Source organism: Mustelus asterias, chromosome 14 (assembly GCF_964213995.1).
Source record: "Mustelus asterias chromosome 14, sMusAst1.hap1.1, whole genome shotgun sequence".
NCBI lineage: Eukaryota > Metazoa > Chordata > Chondrichthyes > Carcharhiniformes > Triakidae > Mustelus > Mustelus asterias.
The window spans coordinates 16,008,327-16,033,175 of record NC_135814.1 but is presented as its reverse complement, the minus strand read 5'-3'; the positions used below and the strand labels follow the sequence as shown (position 1 = coordinate 16,033,175).

The window sequence follows — 24,849 nt, the reverse complement described above, 5'->3', positions numbered from 1 at the left end:
TACGTTTTCTTTTTAATGCAATTAGCCTAAATGAGGCCAAACCAGTATACAAGATCAAGGAATTAAGAAAGAAAGAAAATGCCCTTCAGCACTTGGAGCCCATGCTGATCATGATGCCCTAACTAAGCTAAAACAAAAACCTTCTTCCCTCACTTGGACCATATCCCTATATTCCCTCCCTATTCATATACCTATTCAGTTGCCTCTTGAATGTTGCTAATGTGCCTGCATTCCAGGCACCCACCACTTTCCACGTGGAAAAACTTCCCCTGCATATCTCCCTTAAACTTTCCCCCTCTCACCTTGAACCTGTGCCCTCTTGTAATTGTCACTTCCACCCTGGGAAAAAGCCTCTGACTATCCACCCTGTCTGTCTCAATTTGGTAGGACTCTATCAGGTCTCCTCTTAGCTTCCATCTTTCCAGTGAAAACAATCCTAGTTTATTCAACCTCCCCTTGAGGCCAGGCAACATTCTGGTGAGCCTTTTTTGCACTCTCTCCAAAGCTTCCACATCCTTCCGGAGTTTCCACATCCTTCCGGTAGTTTGGCAACCAAAACTGCACGCAAAATGCCAAATGCAACCTAACCAAGATTTTATATAGCTGCAACATGATTTGCCAATTGGGGCACTCAGTGCCCCAACCGATGAAGGCAAGCATGTTTTTTTAAAATCGCCTTGACCACCATTTTCAGGGAACTGTGGACCTGCATGCCCAGATCCTTCTGTATGTTAACGTTTCTAAGCATAAAGCTTTGTTTTTAAAGCATTTGACTCCACTATAATGCATCCACTCATCACAATGCAATTATAATCACCAGACAATATGGCAATTAATTTATTTGATCAGGCGGCAGCAACATAAACTGGTTTTGAAAATGACTTGTTGGCTTTACTGGTACTAAAACTGTAAACTAGCTGAAACATTCAAAAAGAACATGATGGGACACCTCCACCCATGCAATGTTTTAAAACTGTTTTGACACAAATGACAAAAATTGAAAATCCCATACTTACATCTTCAGAAAATTCAAACAAGACACTATTATAAACTAAAGATCATTAAAAACAAATTCGTTGACTTGAATTATCAATCTCAGGAAAGATTACTACAAAAGCAAAATACTTGAATTCCCAGAATCTGCAGTAAAAACAGAAAATACTGCTAATACTTAGTAGATCACGCAACATAAGTGGAGAGAAAAGCAGAGTTAATGTTTCAGATCAATGAACTGTTTGGCGATGCTAATATCTACAGAACGTTAAAAACATTAACACTCTTTTCCTTCCACAGATGCTGTCTGAACCTGCCAAGTACGGTCAGCATTTTGTTTTTATTTCAATAAACGTAAGGTCTAGAAAGCTCAATGTCCTATGATCAGCAGCCCATTACTGTTGCTCCACAAGAGGCTGCCGGGATATGGTTGAATTTGATTTGTCACATGTATCAGTATACAGTGAAAACTATTGTTTCTTGCATGCTATACAGACAAGACACACTGTTCACAGAGAAGGGAACTAGAGTACACAGAATGTGTTCCAGTCATAGCTAGGGTGCAGAGAAAAGATCAACTTAGTGCGAGGTAGGCCCATTCAAAAGTCTGATGGCAGCAGGGAAGAAGAAGCTGGTCTTGAGTCGGTTGGTGCTTAACCTCAGACTTTTGTATCTTTTTCCCGACGGATGAAGGTGAAAGAGAGTATGTCCAGGGTGCGTGGGGTCCTTAATTATGCCGAGACAGCGGGAAGTGTAGAGAGAGTCAATGGATGGGATCTTGGTTTGCGTGATGGACTGGGCTATGTTCACGACCTTTTGTAGTTCCTTGTGGTCTTGGGCAGAGCAGGAGCCATACCAAGCTGTGATACAACCAGAAAGAATGCTTTCTATGGTGCATCTGTAGAAGTTGGTGAGAGTCATAGCAGACATGCCAAATTTCCTTAGTCTTCTGAGAAAGTAGAGGCATTGGTGGGCTTTCTTAACTGTAGTATTGGCATGGGGGAACCAGGACAGATTGTTGGTGATCTGGACACCTAAAAACTTGAAGCTCTCAACCACTTCTACTTCATCCCCTTGATATAGACAGGGGCATGTTCTCCACTGTGCTTCCTGAAGTCGATGACTATCTCCTTCATTTTGTTGACATTGAGGGAGAGATTATTGTTGTTGCACCAGTTTCTCTATCTCTTTTCCGTACTCTGTCTCATTATTGTTTGAGATCTGACCCACTACGGTGGCGTCATCAGCAAACTTGAAAATCGAGTGGGAGGGGAATTTGGCCACACAGTCATAGGCGTATAAAGTGTACAGTAGGTGGCTGAGGACACAGCTTTGTGGAGCACTGGCGTTGAGGATGGTCGTGGAGGGCGTGTTGCCTATCCTTACTGATTGCGGTCTGTGGATTAGGAAGTTCAGGATCCAGAGGGCAGCACGGTGGCACAGTGGTTAGCACTGCTGCCTCACAGCACCAGGGACCCAGATTCAATCCCAGCTTGGGTCACTGTGTGTGTGGGGTTTGCACGTTCTCCTGTATCTGCGTGGGTTTCCTCCGGGTGCTCCGGTTTCCTCCCACAGTCTGAAAGACGTGCTGGTTAGGTGCATTGACCCGAACAGGCGCTGGAATGTGGCGACTCTGGTAATTTCACAGCAACTTCATTGCAGTGCTAATGTAAGCCTTACTTGTGACTAATAAAAAAAAACTTAGTCAGAGAAAGCATGTGCCAAACGATATAAATTTTAATATATAAATAATCTTTAAGGGAGGAGCAGAGCCCCATGCCATGGAGTTTGGAGATGAGTTTCTTAGGAATAATGGTGCTGAAAGCTGAGCTGTAATCAATAAATAGGAGTTTGACATAGGTGTCTTTGTTATCAAGGTGTTCCAGGGTTGAGTGCAGGGCCAAGGAGATGGCTTCGGAAAAACTGGAGTAAGTTTGCACATCTTAAGAAAGCACAAGGTTACACAGAATGTAGAAATTCTAGTTATTGATTTCTGCAAGTCGGGGATCATCTCTGAAGGAATTCAGAGGTGTGCCAAAGAGCAACCCAACATAAGTAATGAGTAAACAGACAGATTAGGAACAGACAAGGTCACAGATGATGCCAAGTTGATCAGAAATTGAGAAGCAACACTACTTTTCAAAATAGAACGTTTATGTCATAGCTGACAACGGCATGTACTACACATTTAACTGGATGGCTAGTTTAAATTACAGCAGCAAAAATACACTCATTTCACAAATATGGCATATTGCAAAATAAAATATTTTTTGATGGCGCAAACACAAACAACATTGTGCAGGCATCAAATTTTCAGAAGTGGAAATCCCAAGTACCACCACAGGATGAGGAAACAAGTTATCAGGTCAACCCACGTGGCAGATACTAAATATTTTCCATTTAGCTTACAAAGAGCTTCAAAGAAATGATTAGACAGTTGTAATGATGCCAATGATTTAAAAATAATCAAAATGCATTAGCTAGGCAATTTTCAAACAAAGACACACAAATCAGGATGCAAGACTAAGGTCAGGATTTTCCAACCCTCGCCCGTGGCAGGTTTTCCCGTGCCGGATGCAGCAAGCCATTGGACACCGGTATGATCTTCTGGTCACACCAAGTCTATGGGCTTTGGAATGGCTTGACCACCCCGCTGCAAGGGGTTGACTTTGGCAGGACTGCAAGATCCCGCTGGCAGGAGGAGTCAGAAAATTCCGCTCGAAGCATCTGCTTCACTAGAAAGCTTCAATAACCCAGTAGGTTAAACATCTAAAAAAAAGTTAGCATTTAGTGGGCAGTACCTCTGTCAGCATTGATTAACAAAAATAAACATGAAATTTGATCTTTCCATGTTGCCTCAAGATTGCCAAAGAATGCTCCATCACAAATCTCTCCTTACATGTGCAAGACATTGGTACTTGCGTAAAACGAAAAAATTAGGTAGCTACTAAACTGACATGATGGACATAGCATTCTATTAGGTACAACAACCGTTTGATGTGTGCTTAATACAAAAATTGCTCGTTATATTTTTACTAAACGGACTAATCAATGTCAAACATGTAGGCAGGAAGACATGGCAGACGCTGATGCAAAATATATTGGAGAATATAGTGAAGTGTATAAACAAGTGATCATATACACCCACCATGAACATGCCATTCTTATTCCGTCAGGATGAAAAGGTGAGAAAGGAAAAATAAAGAATTAAAATTTTTGGAAAACTGCTAGAAATCACTAACTGGTCTTCAGGCTGCCAAGTATGATTTTAGAAGACATGCACAACCCCACTATCCCATAGCACAGCTTTGGTTTCTATACCAAAGATTCCAACAATCTGGAAAATAGATGGTGTAGAAGATGGCTATTTGGAGACCTAAATCCAATGTGTGAGTATATTCCACACATTGAGTGCTCACTTTGCCCAACAGGAAAACTTAATTTGCTGTAGCAAAGAGCTTTCTTTTATACTTTTATTGACTGTCTCCCATCCTGGAGCAACTTACTTCCATCTTAAAACTTTAATGATGCCATAACCTTTAAAAAAGATAAATACTCCTGGTCAGTTTTTGCCAATTGTCCAGGTTAGCATGAGTGACTGAACCCTTGTTTTACTATGGGTTATTTTTTCAGCTGAACTTTCAGCAACTGCACAAGCAGACACAAAATCTAAGTGCACATGAGGTGCCATGAGGAAAATAAATAGGGAAGGGGGAAAAAACTATACTCCATATGCCAAACAATTAAAACAATGTAGCCAAGTGGCTACAGAAAAAAGTGACAGCACTGATAATACAGAAAAAGTGCTAATAGGAAACTTAGGTCTTTGCAGATAGGAGGGATGTGAAACGAAACAAGTGTATAATGAAAAAGCAGAAACTAATCCAAAACAGCTAAAACTCACTTCCAAGATAAACACTATTTCCTCTTCAAACTGGGGAAACTTACCAAGACAGATATGAAGCTGTACGTCCTATTATAATAAAACAGCACACTTTTTGAGGAAATGGGAAAAAGTCATAAGTTCAGCTGTTAAACAAGTATTAAGCAATCTTTTAAAACTCAAGTTGATTACCAACAAGAGCTTACCAAAAATATGTCTTACAAAGCCAACCATTCCTATTCAGTAAAAACTGAAGCTGTCTGTTCAAATTCAACGCACGTCTATTGGAAAAAATGAACAAGTACAAGTGGTAAAGGACTGGATTTTGTGACTTAGCGGCAGAGCAATTGCACCCGCTGCTGACCTCAAAGAAAGTTGCCCACGAAGAGCTAACAATTTCCACTAGCACGGATTTGAATTGAGTGTCAAGTCAAGGGGATATTCAGGCATTCAGAAGCAGGATGGTATCGAGCAAGCTAAACGCTTAAGAGACTGAATTCTCACAGACAGTAAATCAGGAAGTTAAAAAAATGTGAAGGGGCTCTGTTGGTCAAGTTTTACAGAAAACAAAATAAATAATTCATAATACACATGGGGATTAAAGTGAAGCGAAAACAAAAAAATTAAAACTGGAGAAGTTATAATGAAAAATTTGATATTCAACAAATACAGAGTTAATCTTTCATGGTCAGGAAATGTGTTTAGCAGTAATTATGAACTTAGTTCACAGGTTTAAGTGTTTTTTTCAGTGAGGATCACACTATAAAAGTGGAAGTTTTCTTCAGTTCATTGATTTCTATTGATTGCATTCTGGGGAAATCTCAACAATGCAACTTCTGGAAAAGGGTAGAATCACTAATAATAACTTCTGGATTTCCACATATAACCTGCAACTCTAGAAATTGCTGGCAATATTGCTGCCATCAAAATCTGGGCCATTATTTTGAAAAATGCATACAACTACCCTTGCTTCTTCTCCACTATCCCAGTGCAAACGTGCAGTGGATCACCAGCTATGACATCAAACAGCTTTGTCGTGTTTTCATATGCAGAGATTACAGCCAAACAAGATCTAACATTTCCACAAAGACATGTGATGCAGCATACAGCAACAAAACATTTGAATCTAGTTTGAATGCAAAATACATTTTATAATCACACTCAGCAGTTTGGACACAGTCCTTTAACTTTGAAACACATGCTCAATTCCAGCACAAATTTATAGGGGGGTGGAAAGAAAACTTATAATGTAAGGAATGTATTTGATAAACCACAATATCCCATTCCAGCTGCTGAGGATCCATATTACAGAATTCATCACAATTTGGTGTCATCACTGAAGTCATGTGGTCAACCAATGTGTGAAGTTCAACACGCTGGTAGATAGGTTATCTCAGGAAGGATGTATTTGTCTTAGGGGGAGTGCAACAGAGATTCATCGCACTATTCCTGGGATGGCAGGATTGTCTTGAGGAGAGATTGAGGAAACTGGGTCTATTTCGCTAGAATATCAAGAGTGAGAGGTGGTCTCAAACTTTCAAAAGATGGGAGATGGGGATAGATGGCTGATGAGTTTAGAACCAGGGGACAGAGTCTGAGAAGAACGGGCAGGCCATTTAAGACTGAGATGAGGAGCAATTTCTTCATTCAGAGGATGGTGAATCTTTGAAATTCTCTACCCCGGGGAGCTGTTTGAGCAATTTCAAGACAGAAATCAATTTCCGGATACTAATGACATCAAAGGATGTGGGAATAGTGGTAAAAATATTGTCAGAGGTACAAGATCAGCCATGATCTGTTTCAACAGCAGAGGAGACTCGGTGGTTGTTGTGACTTACTCCTACTCCTATTTTCTATGTTCATGCAGTTTGAACATAGAACATAGAACAGTACAGCACAGAACAGGCCCTTCGGCCCACGATGTTGTGCCGAGCTTTATCTGAAACCAAGATCGAGCTATCCCACTCCCTATCATCCTGGTGTACTCCATGTGCCTATCCAATAACCGCTTAAATGTTCCTAAAGTGTCTGACTCCACTATCACTGCAGGCAGTCCATTCCACACCCCAACCACTCTCTGCGTAAAGAATCTACCTCTGATATCCTTCCTATATCTCCCACCACAAACCCTATAGTTATGCCCTCTTGTAATAGCTCCATCCACCCGAGGAAATAGTCTTTGAACGTTCACTCTATCTATCCCCTTCATCATTTTATAAACCTCTATTAAGTCTCCCCTCAGCCTCCTCCGCTCCAGAGAGAACAGCCCTAGCTCCCTCAACCTTTCCTCATAAGACCTACCCTCCAAACCAGGCAGCATCCTGGTAAATTTCCTCTGCACTCTTTCCAGCGCTTCCACATCCTTCTTATAGTGAGGTGACCAGAACTGCACACAATATTCCAAATGTGGTCTCACCAAGGTCCTGTACAGTTGCAGCATAACCCCACGGCTCTTAAACTCCAACCCCCTGTTAATAAAAGCTAACACATTATAGGCCTTCTTCATAGCTCTATCCACTTGAGTGGCAACCTTTAGAGATCTGTGGATATGGACCCCAAGATCTCTCTGTTCCTCCACAGTCTTCAGAACCCTACCTTTGACCCTTTAATCCACATTTAAATTAGTCCTACCAAAATGAATCACCTCACATTTATCAGGGTTAAGCTCCATTTGCCATTTTTCAGCCCAGCTTTGCATCCTATCTATGTCTCTTTGCAGCCTACAACAGCCCTCCACCTCATCCACTACTCCACCAATCTTGGTGTCATCAGCAAATTTACTGATCAACCCTTCAGCCCCCTCCTCTAAGTCATTCATAAAAATCACAAAGAGCAGAGGACCAAGCACTGATCCCTGTGGCACTCCGCTAGCAACCTGCCTCCAATCCGAAAATTTTCCATCCACCACCACCCTCTGTCTTCGATCAGACAGCCAGTTACCTATCCAATCGGCCAACTTTCCCTCTATCCCACACCTCCTTACTTTCATCATAAGCCGACCATGGGGGACCTTATCAAACGCCTTCCTAAAATCCATGTATATGACATCAACTGCCCTACCTTCATCAATACACTTAGTTACCTCCTCAAAAAATTCTATCAAATTTGTGAGGCACGACTTGCCCTTCACAAATCCGTGCTGACTATCCCGGATTAATCCGCATCTTTCTAAATGGTCGTAAATCCCATCCCTAAGGACGTTTTCCATCTATTTACCAACCACCGAAGTAAGACTAACCGATCTATAATTACCAGGGTCATTTCTATTCCCTTTCTTAAACAGAGGAACAACAGTTTGGCTAACCTTTTTGAGCCAGCCGAACAACAGTTTGGCTAACCTTTTTGAGCCAGGACCATATGGATGCCATCAATACTAGATATTGGGCGGCAAGGTGGGACAGCGGTTGGCACTGTTGCCTCACAGTGCCAGGGATCCAGGTTCGATTCTTGGCTTGGGTCACTATCTGTGTGGAGTTTGCACGTTCTCCATCGGTTTCCTCCGGCTGCTCCAGTTTCCTCCCACAGTCCAAAAGACGTGCTGATTACATGCATTGGCCATGCTAAATTCTCCCTCAGTGTACCCGAACAGGCACCCTGAATATCATAGAATCCTACAGTGCAGAAAGAGGCATTCGGTCTATTGAGTCTGCACCATCCACAATCCCACCCAGGCCCTATCCCCATAACCTCCATGCATTTATCCTAGCTAGTCCCTCTGACACGGAGGGCAATTTAGCATGGCCGTTCCACCCAACCCACACATCTTTGGACTGTGGGAGGAAACTGGAGTACCCGGAGGAAACCCATGCAGATACGGGCAGAATGTACAAACTCGACACAGACAGTGACCCAAGCCAGGAATCGAACCCAGGTCCCTGGCGCTGTGAGGCAGCAGTGCTTACCACTGTGCCACCATGCAGCCCCATGATAGACTCATGTGAACAAATCGCAGTTTGGTTTTATTTTCAAAAAGATGATCATCAAAATTTATGCAACTAAGGCTTTTTATTTTTGTGATCATATTTCATTGTATTACAGAAAATGTAATCTCAGGGTGTCTAGAACCAGGCTTTTGGCTCAAGGTCACACAAGAAATATGACGCATAGCAACACTGCTGTGCAAAAACTTATGCCAAACATATGCCAACAATCTACTGATGACCCATTGCTGGAAAAACCCATCTGGTTCCCTTTAGGGAAGGAAATCTGCTGTCCTTACCTGGTCTGGCCTACATGTAACTCCAGAGCCACAGCAATGTGATTGACTCTCAACTGCCCTCCAAGGGCAGCGAGGGATGGGCAATAAATGCTTTGTTTCCTGGTGTTTTAGCATAACTTTTTTCACTCCTTCAGTTCTTTGCTGAGAGACAACTCCACTAAGTTAGTCATCTGCTAATGCCTCACTCAGGTGGTCACTGTTTATGTTTGATCCTAAATAATGAACATTAACTTGCAGGAAGGAGGGGTGGGGGGAACATTATGACGACTTGGAACAGAAACCCCTTCCAATTATTCACCTTCCTAACCTCAGTACTTTTAGACTTTTTAAAAAATTCACTCTTGGGACATGGACGTCACTGGCTGGCCAGCATGTATTGACCATCCCTTGGGGATAGCCGAGGGCAGTTGGGAGTCACATTGCTGTGGCTCTGGAGTCAAATGTAGGCCAGGCCAGGTAAAGACAGCAGATTTCCTTCCCTAAAGGACATTAATGAACCAGATTAACTACAGCACCCCTGAATTCAGCCATGTTGGCAATAAATGATATGCCACAGAAACGGAGGACCTTTTCAGGTCTGTGTGGTTCAGTGTCTGACAAGCTAAAGGGTCTTCCAAATTATCACAGATCGTAAAACTTTTGATCCACAATTGGAGAATTCTAGGATGCAGATTAAAGTTAAGGGTGCTAAAAGAAAATTGCATGGTTTATTAAAGGGCGGGCGCGCGAGCCAGAGCGGGCGCGCGAGCCAGAGCGGGCGCGCGAGCCAGAGCCAGGGCGGGCGCGCGAGCCAGAGCCAGGGCGGGCGCGCGAGCCAGAGCCAGGGCGGGCGCGCGAGCCAGAGCCAGGGCGGGCGCGCGAGCCAGAGCCAGGGCGGGCGCGCGAGCCAGAGCCAGGGCGGGCGCGCGAGCCAGGGCGGGCACGCGAGCCAGAGCGAGGGCGGGCGCGCGAGATAGAGAGAGCGTGAGAGACTGTCAATTCTGACATCTGCTATCATGATATGAGGGGAATGGGAGTTTGGAGGGGCAGGGGGCGAAGAGAAAGAAATATCCAGTAAAAAACACCCATCCTTTATTCAAAACTGTCCATCGTGCAATCACTTCAACCTCTTGCATATTGTTGCATTCTACAAATTGACTCAAGGGGAGTATAATTAAATTTAATGATCAGCTGCAGGAGTTATACACATACATCTGATAATGTCAAAGGACACAATGCATTATTTTTTTAAAAAATCAGATTTTGCACTGGCTTCAGCACTGAAACTGAATGATTTCTGCTGGTTCTCATTGCAACATTATCCTCCTCTAGCCAGCTGTGGAGCTTCCTCTCATCCACTGCATTTCCTCTGCACACCAACAGTGCTGTTCGCTATCAACTGATTTTCCTCTACTTTTAAAAAGTATATTTCATTCCCTCAGTACGACATGAAAAAGAACTTACCTGAAATAATAATGAACAAAGTAATGGAGCAAGTATTTTTTCTTCCTTAGCACCATTCTTCAGTATCAGCCATATATTATGCACTCTTTCAGTCTGCCAAAATTATTGGATGGAAGTCGAGTATAAAAGTTTGCCTCTTGTTCAAAGAAGATTTACTTACATTAACCTTGAAAGCTTGAACAGTATTATCCAGGAGAAGTACGTTGCACACCACTTCTGTGTGTTGTCTGTCCCTAGCCAGTTCTGATGCTCGTACATTGTAAGTCCTGCCAGCTGGCAACCGGAAACGCGATGTCATTACTGTCCACACGGGGTCTACAAAAAGAATAGTAGTGAATACAGAGTAACTCTGGATTCTGTCAAAAAATCTTTTTAGAATTAGTGTTAGTTCGAAATTAATTCACCAGAAACACTTCATCGTATGAAATAAGTCCAAATGAACAAATATCACTGTCAACCATAACACATCAGCTATTGGAGCTACTAAATGACAACAAACAGATGCTCGTGGGAAAACAAGATCACATTTCACTTAGGCAAAATGCCCCCGCATCAATTCCTCTAATGGCTGCCAGTACTTTTCACGCAACTGAAGTTAAACCAACAAGGTGGTAATTTTAGACTACTATCTCTCTCTCTCGCTGCTCTTTTGTCAACAGAACTTAGATTATGCTGAGTTTAGTAAGTAAATGCACAAACCTGTAGCATAAAGCCAGACAGATTCCTGATCTGAGCTAATAGGAGGTTCTCTCAGTCAGACTGACTGACATGAAAAAGTAACAAAAGGCAATTAGCAAGGCAGCAGCTCATTGGAGGGAAAAATATAGATCAATACATTATGTATTAAATGTCACCTGGAATATTTTACACTTTTTTTCTGTTTGCAACTATATATATATTACACACACACACACACATATATATATATAAAAATAGGGCTAATCAATTGAGAAAGGGTTGTAAAAAGATTTCCTGTTTAGAAATGAAGACAACCGCTAAAGAAATGGTTACTTCAATTATACAATGTCCAGACAGTATAAAAGAACTGAAATCCAAGTAACCACCCAAACTTCATAGATGAGGAAACACTTTCCTATAAGCAACAATAAAGGCAATACTTCAATTCGAAATAAAAGTAGATGTATGAAAAACCCATTTCAGAAAATAATTTTAACATTAACGTGCAGGAACATTAATATTCAATGTGTTCTGGTGAAATAAAGTTGTCAAAAACGTACAGACCTCTGAACCAATTAGCAGCAGTATGTATGCTTTCTAATTTTGCTAAGTCACATCGCTGTAACTAATTTTAAGTGTTTCCTTACTGTATGTGAACGTGTTCTCAAGTAATAATGTATTGCAGTGAGGACAGGAATTAAAATCAGACTTCCAAACTATATCGACATGTAATGGCCCTGCTGCTTTGGTTTTAGTTTTTGCCTCTGTTGCTCTCAATCTTTAAAAACTTCCTCATAAACCTCACCCTTCAAATTAACCTGAGCCAAGCTTCTTAAATTTTCCCTTCCTTACTGCCATGGAGGGTGATGGTATAGACAGAAGAGACATTTGAGGGGTGGTCAAGCAGTACTAGTTTTGGGGATTGGTCAGATGGGCTGAAGAGTTTTCCAATCCTGCAAGTTATTACGTCCATATAACCCAATTTGAACCTTCATATTTGAATTTTGTTATTCTGAGGGTGATAAACTTGAATAAATGTGGATAATACATTAACTGAGTTTTAATTTAACATTTATAAACACCATAAAGTACACTATACTGTTGATTCCAAGATAAAACAAACAATTCATCCTTCAAGGAAAGAGCTACATTTTTAAAGAATAATTTTCTATGGCAGCAGTCATCTAGACCGAAGTTGGAATTCTTGTACAAGTTAATGAATTACAGAATTCTGGGAATTAGCAATGTACTTGAAACGCACTGCATTCATTTAAAAGAATGCCAAACACGGAGCACACTCAAATATCTCAAACCAATTAAAATGAGGCCAAATAGTAAATCTACCTACCCACTTTACTAAATTAACATTCCTCAAAATGAATCAAAAACTGATGCTCTATTGCACATAAGATGTCCCTAGGTTGGCAACTTTAGTAAAAAAAAACAGTAGAACAACCTATTAAGACATGTCCAATTACAATAGGCTATTTTTATTTCCATGGGATGTGGTCATCACTGGCAAGGCTAGCCTTTGTTGCCCATTTCTAATTAACATTGAACAAAGTGGCTTGTCAGGCCGTTTCAGAGGGCGGTTAAGGGTCAACCATATTGCTGTGTGTCTGAAGTCATATGTAGGTCTTCCCAGGCAAGAATTGGCAGATCTCCTTCCCTAAAAGGGATTAGTGAATCAGGTGGGTTTTTACAAAAATCGATGATTGTTGTCAAGACTGGCTTTCAATTCCAGATTTATTAACTGAATTTAAATTCTACCAGCTGCCATGGTGGCATTTGAACCTTTGTCCCCAGAGTATTAGCCTGATCCTCTGGATTACCCATCCAGTGACATTCCCACGACATGTCGTCTCCCAATCATGAGAGCTTGTGTCAACACCAAATATGGTTCATAATTATTTTAAATGGCTCTTAATGTCACAAATGTGAACTTCAGATAGTCAGCTCATGCTGTAATAACCTCTTCTGGAGGAGGAGGGCATTTTCTTGAAAATTAAATATACATTAATTAGTGATGCTTATTTCTGTATAGACCAAATCAATCAATTAGGCAAAGTCCATGACTGAAATGAATAGAAAGGTACAAATGGTCATGGTGGTGAGGGAATGCCAAATTCTAAAAACCTCTAGGATTGTGACCATGAATCAAGAGTTGGGATCCAGGATGGGACATTCCTAGATTTGGAACAAGAGAAATAGCATATGAAAAGGAGTGGGAATGGAAAGAACTTGCCAATATTATCTGCCCTCCGGGATCCTACCTGAGTTGTCATTCTTTATGCATCAGTACAGACAACAAAAGTGATCACACTCAAGACATGATGTGTAATTTTTGTAAAAATGTTAGATTAACTGCAAGTTCTTAGGCAGGGCCAAATTACACATGGACAAATTCAGTATTTTTCTCACATGTAACAAATGGGATGCAATCAGAGTATGCAGCTCGATTCCACATCCACCAACCTCTACTAATGGGTACTCAAAATAACCATTAAACTAAATGTTTAGGGAGGAACTTAAAGATTTAGAATATACAAATAAAAGCGATAATGGACAAAAATAATAAACCTGAAGGTAGATAAATCTCAAAATCTATTGGTTTCCATACCAAGATATTAAGAGAGGTATTAAAATCGAATGAGCTTTAGTCTCAGGATTCAGAAATTGGTCCTTTTAATGGGAAATCTGCAAGTGTCACTCCATTAAGGAGGTTGGGAGATATAAACCAGTAAATTATAGGCCTATTAGTGTAATGTCAAATTATTAGAATCTGTTGTTTGGGGACAGTTAGTACTTGAACAAATGTGAGCTGACCAGAGAGCCAACATGGATAATAAAGCATAAATCTTGTCTCTCTAACCTAGTTGAGGAGGTTACAGCATGCTCTTCAAGGAAAGCTTTATGGATATTATTTTTACGAATTTCCAGGAGACACATGATAAAGTTCCACACAAGAAATTGTTAATAAAAATGAAAACGTATATTGACTGAAACTTGGTGGTATCAAGTTTTTAGGTGTCCAGATCAACAACAACCTGTCCTGGTCCCCCCATGCTGACACTATAGTTAAGAAAGCCCACCAATGCCTCTACTTTCTCAGAAGACTAAGGAAATTTGGCATGTGAGCTACGACTCTCACCAACTTCCACAGATGCACCATAAAAAGCATTCTTTCTGGTTGTATCACAACTTGGTATGACTCCTGCTCTGCCCAAGACCGCAAGGAACTACAAAAGGTCATGAACATAGCCCAATCCATCACGCAAACCACCCTCCCATCCATTGACACTGTCTACACTTCCCACTGCCTCGGCAAAGCAGCCAGCATCATTAAGGACCCCACGCACCCCGGACATTCTCTCTTCCATCTTCTTCAGTCGGGAAAAAGATACGAAAGTCTGAGATCACGTACTAACCGACTCAAGAATAGCTTCTTCTCGGCTGCTGTCAGACTTTTGAATGGACCTACCTCTACACCCTAGCTATGACTGTAACACTACATTCTGCACTCTCTCCTTTCCTTCTCTATGAACGGTATGCTTTGTCTGTATAGCGTGCAAGAAACAAGACTTTTCACTATGTTAAATACATGTGACAATAATAAAAGTCAGTTCAGAGGTAGAACATTTTAGCTATGTACTTTAACTGGCAAATTGTGACTAGCAGTGTCCCCAGGGATATGCATGTTTGCTGATAGCAATAAATTATGTGGCTAAGTAGAATAGATGGGAACAGGAAATTGTAAAGGGACCTTAACAGATTGAGTTGACAAAATGATGGTATCCCGAACATGGTCATCCACTTGGATAGAAGGAAGATAGATCACAGTTTTTTCTAAACGACGAGCAGGTAGGAACCATAAAAGCAGAGCGATTTAAAAGTCCATGTTCATAAACCATGAAAAACTAGTGGACACATACAAATAATAATTTAAGGCTAATAGAACACGAGGTTTTATTTTGTTGACATACAAAAGGGTGAAGTTATGCTCCAGTTTTATAAAACTTTGGTTCAACCACATCTGGAGTACTGATCAGTTCTGGGCAGCACACCTAAGGAAGGATATACTGCCATTGATGGGAGTGCAGAGCAAATTCATCAAAACTATACTGAGATTTAAAGGGCTACATTATGAGAGCAGGTTGTATAGACCAGACTTGTATCAGTGAGTGCAGAAGATTGAAGGGTGATCGAATTGATGATGATTAAAGAACCTGATAGGGTAGATAGAGAGAATACACAAACAAGGAGGAGAGTAGGTCATTCAGTCCCTCGAGCCTGCATCTAATAAAATCATGGCTGATCTGATGGCAACCTCAAATATACATTCTGCCTACGCCCAATAACCAATCACCTCCCCTCGCTTACAAAAGACCAATCCACATCTGCCTTAAAAATATTTAAAGACTTTGCTTTTGCAACCCTTTCAAGAAGAGAGTTCCAAAGATTCACAACCCTCAGAAAATATTTTGCCTCATGCCTGTTTTAAACGAGCAACCTTTTATTTTTAAACAGTGACCCCTAGTTTTAGATTCTCCCACAAGAGGAATCTTCTCCACATTCACCCACAGGATCATATATGTATCAATCGAGAGAGAGAGAGAGAGAGAGAGAGAATTTCAATCAGTAGAAAGGGAATTTGCTCTGGTGAGAAATTCCAGAACAAGTGGCCTTAAATTTGTATACAATGTATCACAGGGTCATGCATACTTCATGGCCGGAGTTTAAGGAAATCAGGATACATCGGACATGTGGCATTATAGTTTATCAAGTATAGAAACTGAATGATTTAATGTACATGTCACATCAGGCTAATTTTCTTCATAAGGAGCAACAAAATCAACAGCTGGTGTCAAGAAGTGATCATGCTATCCTTTATGTTTTTTTTTCAAATATCCTATTCTTCCCTCCTCATACAGTAACACAAATCACTGAATCACTGAAAAAGTGTACGAAGCCTGGGTAACTCGCAATCTCTTCCCTGCCCCCCAAAAAGATACCTAGTGTAATGCATTAACAGTCAGGGTTCAAGATTGAATGCAGGAAGGTTGACTGAAACATCTATCAAATCAACAATCCAAGCAGGAATCGGTAACTATATAAGTGGACTGTTTGCTAAATATCTTTAGTTTCTGGGTGAAATTGATTTGAACTTACAAATGTTCTCTGTAACTTACTAAATTATCTAAGCTAAATTCACCTTTCTGCACTGTTTTAAGTTGTAAATTAGATCAAAGATAATTTACATGCCATAACCTTCTCCTTCCCATCCTATTTCATACAGTACAGGATAAATAGCTGGATGCCTTTGGCTTTAGATACTAGAAGCCACAGAACTGTACACAACAAATCCCTTTGCCTGAATAGGTAGCATATTAACTCTTCTGAACTTCATTTTGCTTTGCCTTAGGCAACCGCAAGAGCTTAAGTATACAAAGGTCTCTTCAGTTCATTTGGCACCAATTTCACCAAATTTAAGCACTGATCATTTCCACAGAAGACAAAAACATTTGTGCCCAAGGCCACATTTCTCAAAGGTGAATAAGCGTGATGCAACATGCCTGCTTTACAGTTGTTGCTATGAGGCCATGGTTTTGATATTATCTTGAATACAAATTCCTCAGCTGGATTGTTGTGGGAAAATTTGCTGTATTATGAAACAAAGAAATTGCTGGCTTCCTTAAAAGAAAACTATGTGGAAACACAGAAATACTGCCAAAGACATGAAATGCTTTTAAAAAAATGGACTCGGACTTCAAAATGGATTTCAAAGTTTTAGCCCTGACTTCTGACACTGCTGAACTGAGTCTATTGTATAGCTTCAGTGTCCAAAGTACAATGTCCTGTTGTGTGTCTCAAAAGAAGTGTGTTTCAATGAGCTATTTAATTAGTATCCTGCAGAAGCTCCACAGCAGCTCCAAATTTACAAAGCCTCATGCTTGAGGAAAAAAAATCAATTGGCAGGAGTTCCCAGTCACACTCAGTAACTGTATGTTAGCTTCCTACAGGATGGGTCAATGTGCTGAAACAAACCAGCAGCCAGATGCCTGCTCATTAGTGCATGAAAAGGAAACCTCACAGCCAAATGCACCATTACCCTAAACCACCTCCTGCTTTGGGCTGTGACCACAGATTTGGAAGAGTGGTCAAAATTGAAAAGCACAAAAAAAACATTTTTTAAAAAATATGTAAATCAGATGCACTCCTGGACAAGTATTTTGATAAATGTTTTTTCAAAGCTGTAACAATTCTACAATCTGATTCTAGAACAGATCTGAGGCAATTTCAACATTAGTCATACTGGTAGAACAAATTCATCTCAGATTTGTAACAAAAGGTCAAGCATGCTTGATTGAACATCACTAAGAAACCAGCCGCTGAATATTTATAAGCCATATTTCTTATAAATAAAATTTGTACAAGTGTTTAAAAATGGCATTTTCAGACAAATGCAAAAACTATGATTCATCTTATGCCTACTGCCTTACATCTCTCCCTTGTCACTCATCATTGTAAAGGCACACTGTCAGGGGTCTTTGGTAATACCCCAAGAATACTTAAGTGAATCGCGTTGACTCGGCTACACCTAACAAAATTCAACAAAAGCCAATGTCGAACTCTTGACGTGAAGACTTGGTAACAATAAATAATTGTAATCAACAAATTAATGTAAATGAGATGGTCATGAGGTATTTGACCATTTAATGTACCATTTGCCTTTAATGCATATTATTGCAAACATATGAATGATTATGAAAGTTATGCCTCTAATGTCAACAAAGTATATGACTGCCAAACAAACTTCCATTTTGTTTTAAAATGTAATGTTTTAATGAAGTAGCCTCATGATCCTCCTCGGAAGTATTTTCCAATGTTATGTTCAAGTCACAGTGGTCTCTGGCTGGTCTCTATTAAATCTGATTCATTCAACTGCAATTACGTCAACTATTTTCCCAGATGGCCAAAACAAAAGGTGAAGCTTGGACTGATCTACCATCAAGCCTGCCAAAAGCTCAACAATATAAAAACAGAACTGCATTAGTAAACAGAATCACAATTTATATAATTAAAATATGTATTGTTCAACCAAATCTCTCAGAACTTAGCTCATATGTTTCTAGATTGCACAAACAACTTTACTTCACAAGAGCACTCTGGAATCCATTCTTCTACCCAAAACCAACTAAATTCCACAATGATCATCAATGGGAAGGCTCATAACTCCCATCTTACCATGAAAATAAATGCTGGAGAGCTCATTTGGTCATCTCGCTCTATTAAATATAAGTTGAATACAGAAGAGAGGATACCAGAGATGGCTTAAGGCTACTTTGGTGAATATTGAGACGTTATACTATAGGAGCTTCACTTTGCATCTTACAAATGAAACAAATATTCTGTTCTACCAAACGTCTTTCCTGTCTGCAATAATGTAATAACAAGTTTCATTGCAATATAGATATGAACAGATTCAAAGTGAAGACAATTTCTAAGTATTGAAGAGACAATCTTTATCAGTAGGATCTTCATTTTATTTGTCTACTATCTAAGATCAAAAGAAAACAGCACATCCAAATTATAACTTTAGGAGTGGTCTTAGTCTATCAGTCTTTAGCATAGCTAAAATATACTGATTGCTGATCAGTAGTGCCGTAGTAAATCAAAGTAAAGACAGGCTGCTTCCACGAAGCCTTTAATAGGCTGCAGTACATTAAATTGAAAAGAATTAACTTAGCTCTTGTTATTTAATTATGCAAAATAAATCTGAAAACATCAATACCAACTGCAAAAGTAGAGCAAACATCAAGGAGGAGCTGTAGCAACTCACAGCTTTAACTAAAGACTTTACAACATAATGGAAATCCACAAGGCTAATGATTGAACTGCTATTTTTAGCATACAAAATTTTTGACTTGTGCAATGGCAAATATTTCACTTAGATGATAGTGGATTATCTGCAAATAACTCCACTTACCATTCCCAAACCAGGAGGCAGGCAGACAACCTGCACACAAGTGTCTACAAATATTCTAACCACCAAAAGGCTCAAGAAAAGCAGCAGCTTAATTTCACTAGAAAAGGGGTGCGGAAAGAGGGCCAGAGGCAGCTGTGAATAGAAGATCAATCATGCAAATAAAGGGCAAAAACATGCCCTGTATCACTCCACAATGAAGGAACTACTTTCACAAATACACCCCATTGCAGCAAATATTCAATATCATGTTTATTATGACCAAAATAAATTTATGTTCAGTCTGAAACTGAATTGGCATTTAACACAAGCCTTGATTAATATTAGCACAAACTTGATTGATGAAATGGAGTAAGTTTCACATTGCTGGTTGTTCAGATGCACAAAGTTACTGCTTCTAGAAATCATGGCATACACAATCCAAACCTCTGTGTTCAATTTGTTTGCAATGCTGTCTGCTACACATTCCACACACATCAGCCCATCAATTCTGAAACATGTATAGATAGACACCTGAAATCAAGCTCAAGTACCCACCAGTATTCAACTAAAGGAAACCTCACTGTACCACCTCACACACTTTAAAAATACAAAGAATGGATAACAGCAACAAGTCTTAAATGTAAACACCAAGTCATGAATCAAACGATCCTAAATAGATGAACACAAGCGAAAAGTATTACTGTAACTACTGAAGGAGTGAATCTCCACGACTCTTCTTGCAGACAAAAAATCCATTTCCCATCATCTGATTCAAGGAAGCACTTTCTCAGTTCCCAGTGCCTTTCTCAGAAGAGTTTAATCTCGTACTTCACAGTCACTTCCTTTTTTTGCTTTTATAAACAGACTTTGCTTAAAGTAGAAATGGCCTCAGCCAAGCATCCTCTACTTACTTGGGAAACAGCGCCACGTTTCACATATGGCTTTTAATCTCAATTTAATTGATCAGCACTTATGCAGGATACAAATGCATTTGTAGAAAGAGAACATTGGCACATATTGAGGCTAAATTTTGGTCATTTTCCTACAAGGTATGGAAATTTTACTACACATGACAATGACATAAGGATGACTTCACTCATTGCACAGTCTCTGTTCAGACAAACATGCACATTTCTGTCTTTCAGGTAAGACAGTAGACCCGAATCTGCCCGCTCAGGTGGATGTAAAAGATTCAATGGCACTATTTCGCAGAAAAGGAAGGACTGTCTTGGTCAATATTTATCAATCAACTTCGAAAAGAAAGAGATCTGAACTAAATAACATTGTTGTTTGCAGGGGTTTGCTGAGCTCAGATTAGCTTCCACAATTCCTACATTGCAACAGTGATTAGATTTCAAAAAGTGCTTAATTGGCTTTAAAGAACTGAGATATATGGCGGTTGTGAGGTGCACGACACAAATGCAAGTCTTTCTTTCACAGTAGACTGTGCTGGTTGTGGTTATGGAAGTGTTATTCACAACAGTATGCAATTTCAGCTACACAAAATTTCTGAACGCAGCACCACTACCATTTTAGCAATATTTTCTGAATATCTGTCTATTCTTCCATCCCAAATCAGTGAAGCCCTCTGATTGGAAAAATAATGAAGTACTTTTGTTTTGTGCTGACAACACAACTTTTGTAACGTGGGCACTATCTACAACAGTGGGCTATAGCTTTCAAGTGCTGATCTCTCTTGCACATACACCACTCCAGTCAACTAGCTACTACTAACTCATCTTCACTTGCATGCACTTTGCTCAGTTCCCCAACTTACTTCATAAAAAATGCACTCCCATGAAATAACGTGATCACCAATGCTCAGCTCCTGACGGATGGTACCATCAATCATGCAGCCTTTGAGGAACGTAAGCATAGTTATTAAAACCACAGAGGTATGAATAAAAATTAGTGAACTATCTGTTCATATCCTGTAACAACTACACATTTTCAAGTACATTTCTGGTGTGTTATCAGTTCATTGAAACGTTCAAACACAAAGTGTTCCTTATAACTACAACTAAAGAAGCGAGTACATGATTTTAAAAAATTCATTTGTGGGACATGGCACTGCTGGCTGGCCAGCATTGACTGCCCATCCCTAGTTGCCCTTGGAGGGCAACTGAGAGTCAACCACATTGCTGTGGGTCTGGAGTCATATGTAGGTCAGATCAGGTATGGACGGCAGATGACTTTCCCTAAAGGGCATGAGAGTGGAACAAGGCAAAGTGGAGTAGTTTAAAAATGTTTGCAAGATTTAAAATATGAAACAGAACTTCAGAAGAGCTCTCAGCCATGTATCTAATCAAGAAATACTACAAAATGTTCTAACGCTTGTTACAAGTCAGTTGATGTGGTAAGGAGCAAAAGGTCAGCAAACTTGAAGAGTCATACGAACTTGAAACTTAACTTTATTACCTTGCTCCACAGATGCTGCCAGACCTGCTGAGATTTCCCAGCATTTTCTGTTTTGCTTTAATTGAACTCAACTTCTCATAAACATTTGAATGCTCCTTTCAACCTTCCATTTTCTTACAAGTTTCAAACGAAAAGATTAACTACAAAAATACCAGATTTTACGAAAGGAAAATGGGATCTTACACATTATCTGATGAACAAGGAATTGTTAACTTTAAGCTGAGCAACAGTGTATTGTACCTGCTACTGTACTAGATATTACTACCCTGGAAATCATTGAGCCACAGCCTAAATGTTGTATATTAAGCCAACAATCTCATCTTCATGCAATGAGTAGGATAATCCAGAACAAAATATAAATTAGCGTAGAAGTTTAACAAGGTTCAAAGACTTTGGGCACAACATATGTGGAACCTTTGAAGCAAAGAGTATACTGAACCTTTGAAGCAACACATATCTTAAGTTAGGAACTACACTGCTTGACAATTCCACTAAGGAAGCAAGGTCAAGGCCAGTAAGTAGGCTTTAAACTGACAAAGTATCAAAGAAAAGTCAACAAGTGTGGGAGGAGAACTTAAGCATCAGAAGTATTAAAGCTCTTTTACAGACCCAACCTGAATGCAGCATTTGTATTATGGGTAGTCATATTCCCAAGACTTGATCAAGGATATAATGGGACATTGCACCCCCTCTGCAGCCACAGAAAGCCCTGGCAATGAAGTTTGAGCAGCTAACTCTTCCCCTTCCCCCACCAACCAACAGCCTTGTCATTTTTATGTACAGCTGCACAACTTCCCCTCATTTCCATCACAAATCAGCAGCTGTCTCAGAGACAAACTATAGTCACTGATCACACATTATGCACTCATCCTAAGTGAATAAAAGGTATTTTGCAAACCAAGCAGTAACTTCAAAAAAGTGAACAGGTTATGTCAGCATCTCTCTTTTTTTTTGTTGGCTAAACAATTATTTTGTAAGCCAGACATCATGAAGCAGCTGCAAAAGGATATAATGAGACACAGAGAAGGTTCCCAATCACAACATCATCTAACAATGTTATCGAGCAAACAGGAAAGCTAACTTAAAATCAGCTCACATCGCCTCTCTTTCAAAGAGCAATATGGCATTTAAAAACAACTTACAATTGATTCAAGATTCAAAGGTGAGACACTTGAAAAGTAGTAAACAGCCTTTCTAGCTGAAAAATAAGTGTAACAAGGAAAAAGTTATCAATATCGCAAAAAGCTAGCTGAAGTATCCATTAGTCACAACAATGGAACATCAATCCACAGCACTGGAGTGGTTAGTTTGCAACTTCCCCATTTCTCCCCGACCCCCCCCTTGCTGAGAGTCTTTGAGCTGTAAGGAATTAGTTGTTTTAATGCAATACTACATTATTGAACGTGTAAAATGGACATCAATTTAAATGTTCTTGGTTGCGGATTTTGTTTATTTGAAGGGAGTGCAACACACTCGATGTCCAGAGTAATTTTCACAGGGTTTGGACTTGCGTCTGACCACAACCAAGATGCTATGGGGAGGCACTGACAGAAGGCTAATCACAATCCTGCGAGCAGCTAGTAACACCAAAGAGCCCTTCATCAGGTTGGCCTTTTGTTAATTTCTCTAAAATTTAAATGCCATGTCAGCTTTGATTTCTTTAACCCAGCAGCACACTTGTGACACTTCAGTCACTGGATGGATCAGCAATCCCAGTCCACTCATCCATAATGGGTGGATACAGTAAAGATGGGGAACTGGGGACGAAACAAGGAAACAAAAATTCCACAATGATTAAAAGACCTAGAATATCTAATTAAATGCTGTTTAGTAGTTTGTGATATCGACAGTCTGAACTAGTCATGTTTTGAGGTGTTAGTTTTAGAATGAGGACAATTCTTTCTGCCCCGTTTAAAACAAATCTATTAAATAGGGTGTTTTGGAACTGTAAAACCATCCAGTGATATAAAGAGTTACACTGCCATGCTTGAAGGGTAGAGGTTGATAGGCCACATGCAAGTGACAATTGTGACACCAGTGTACCTTTAACAAATGTATTTTTTTAGAATCATGTTCTTTGCAGTTAAGCAGCTTTGGGTTTTTTTTTTAAATTGTTGCCAAGCTGTCTGCTATAAGTCCTTTTATTGCTGCTTCAATGGTTTAAATAGGGTTTTGTTTATTTTTACTCTAGGCCTCAGGTACTTTCTGGGATTTTTTTATGACCCTGCATTTTGAAGAGGGAAGATTGATTGGCAAGTCAAAGTCAGGTGGTTTCTCCCCAGAAGAATCCAAGGATTCATTTTTAGTTTTGGTTTCGAGTCAGAAGCTGCCCTGGTTGTCAAGTGGCAGGCAGGTTCTCTCTCTGGTATTGTAAATTCTGCTGGCTAGCTGGAAGCCGGTCTCCTGGCCTTCCTGGAGTGAAAATTCTGTTGTTGATTTGCTAGCTAGTACCTAGAGTCTCTCTCTCTCTCCCTGGTGTTTTGGGAAGCTGTTCTGACTTCGAGCTTGTTTGTGCGTGTATCAAGAGGACTGCAACATCCAAAGGACTAAGTTCCAGCATCACATGGCATTTGTATTTTCTGTGCTAAACCTGTGGCAGGTGGATGTTTATAGGGGAGTTTGATTGGAACATCGTATATTTTCACGTCTCATCAAGGGTTTATACAATATCATGGTTGTCGCGTTGTTTGTAATTGATAAAAGTTATTGCTATATGTTGACTGTATTCTTAAATAAACTTTGTTTGATAAAAGCTCTCCCTAGTGAGCCAATTGAATCATTCCTGAAGTGAAACATCTCATGTTTACCCTAGCCAAATTCAAATTGCAAAACTTATGATCCAGGCAAACTTCACAAAAAACTTTGGAGTTTCTGACCTGAATTATAACACAATACATAGGAAACGTTACAGGCAAAAGGAATGAGGATGAAAGCACTTATAGAAGACTAGGATACCACAGCAGACAGTAGGACTGGAGAAGCAACAGTGTGCAAATGAACACCAGAAATGCCCAGGGAGCAGATACTTCAAGTGCGACTCAAAATATCCTTATAAAGAACAAAGAACAGCACAGCACAAGAAACAGGCCCTTCGGCCCTCTCAAGCCTGTGCCGCTCATTGGTCCAACTAGACCATTCGTTTGTATCCCTCCATTCCCAGAATGCTCATGTGACTATCCAGGTAAGTCTAAAACGATGCCAGCGTGTCTGCCTCCACCACCCTACTTAGCAGCGCATTCCAGGCCCCCA

The 24,849-nt window shown here is 40.1% G+C and overlaps 1 protein-coding gene across 10 annotated transcripts in view; it reads right to left on the bottom strand.

Annotated features, from left to right (window-relative positions):
• Positions 1–24,849, bottom strand: part of ptpn4a (protein tyrosine phosphatase non-receptor type 4a) — a 233,746-nt gene that overhangs the window by 164,931 nt on the left and 43,966 nt on the right. For 8 of the 10 annotated variants that reach the window (XR_013499489.1, XM_078227896.1, XM_078227897.1 and 5 more), the window contains one exon: positions 10,699–10,853. Coding sequence is in view for 9 of the 10 variants with exons in the window: in XM_078227896.1 (XP_078084022.1) it covers positions 10,699–10,853 (155 nt within the window). In the remaining variant the exon portion in view is untranslated. Of the gene's footprint in view, positions 1–10,698; positions 10,854–11,237; positions 11,257–22,742; positions 22,799–24,849 lie in introns of those variants that run through there. The other 2 variants (XM_078227901.1, XM_078227902.1) reach the window with 2 other exon arrangements.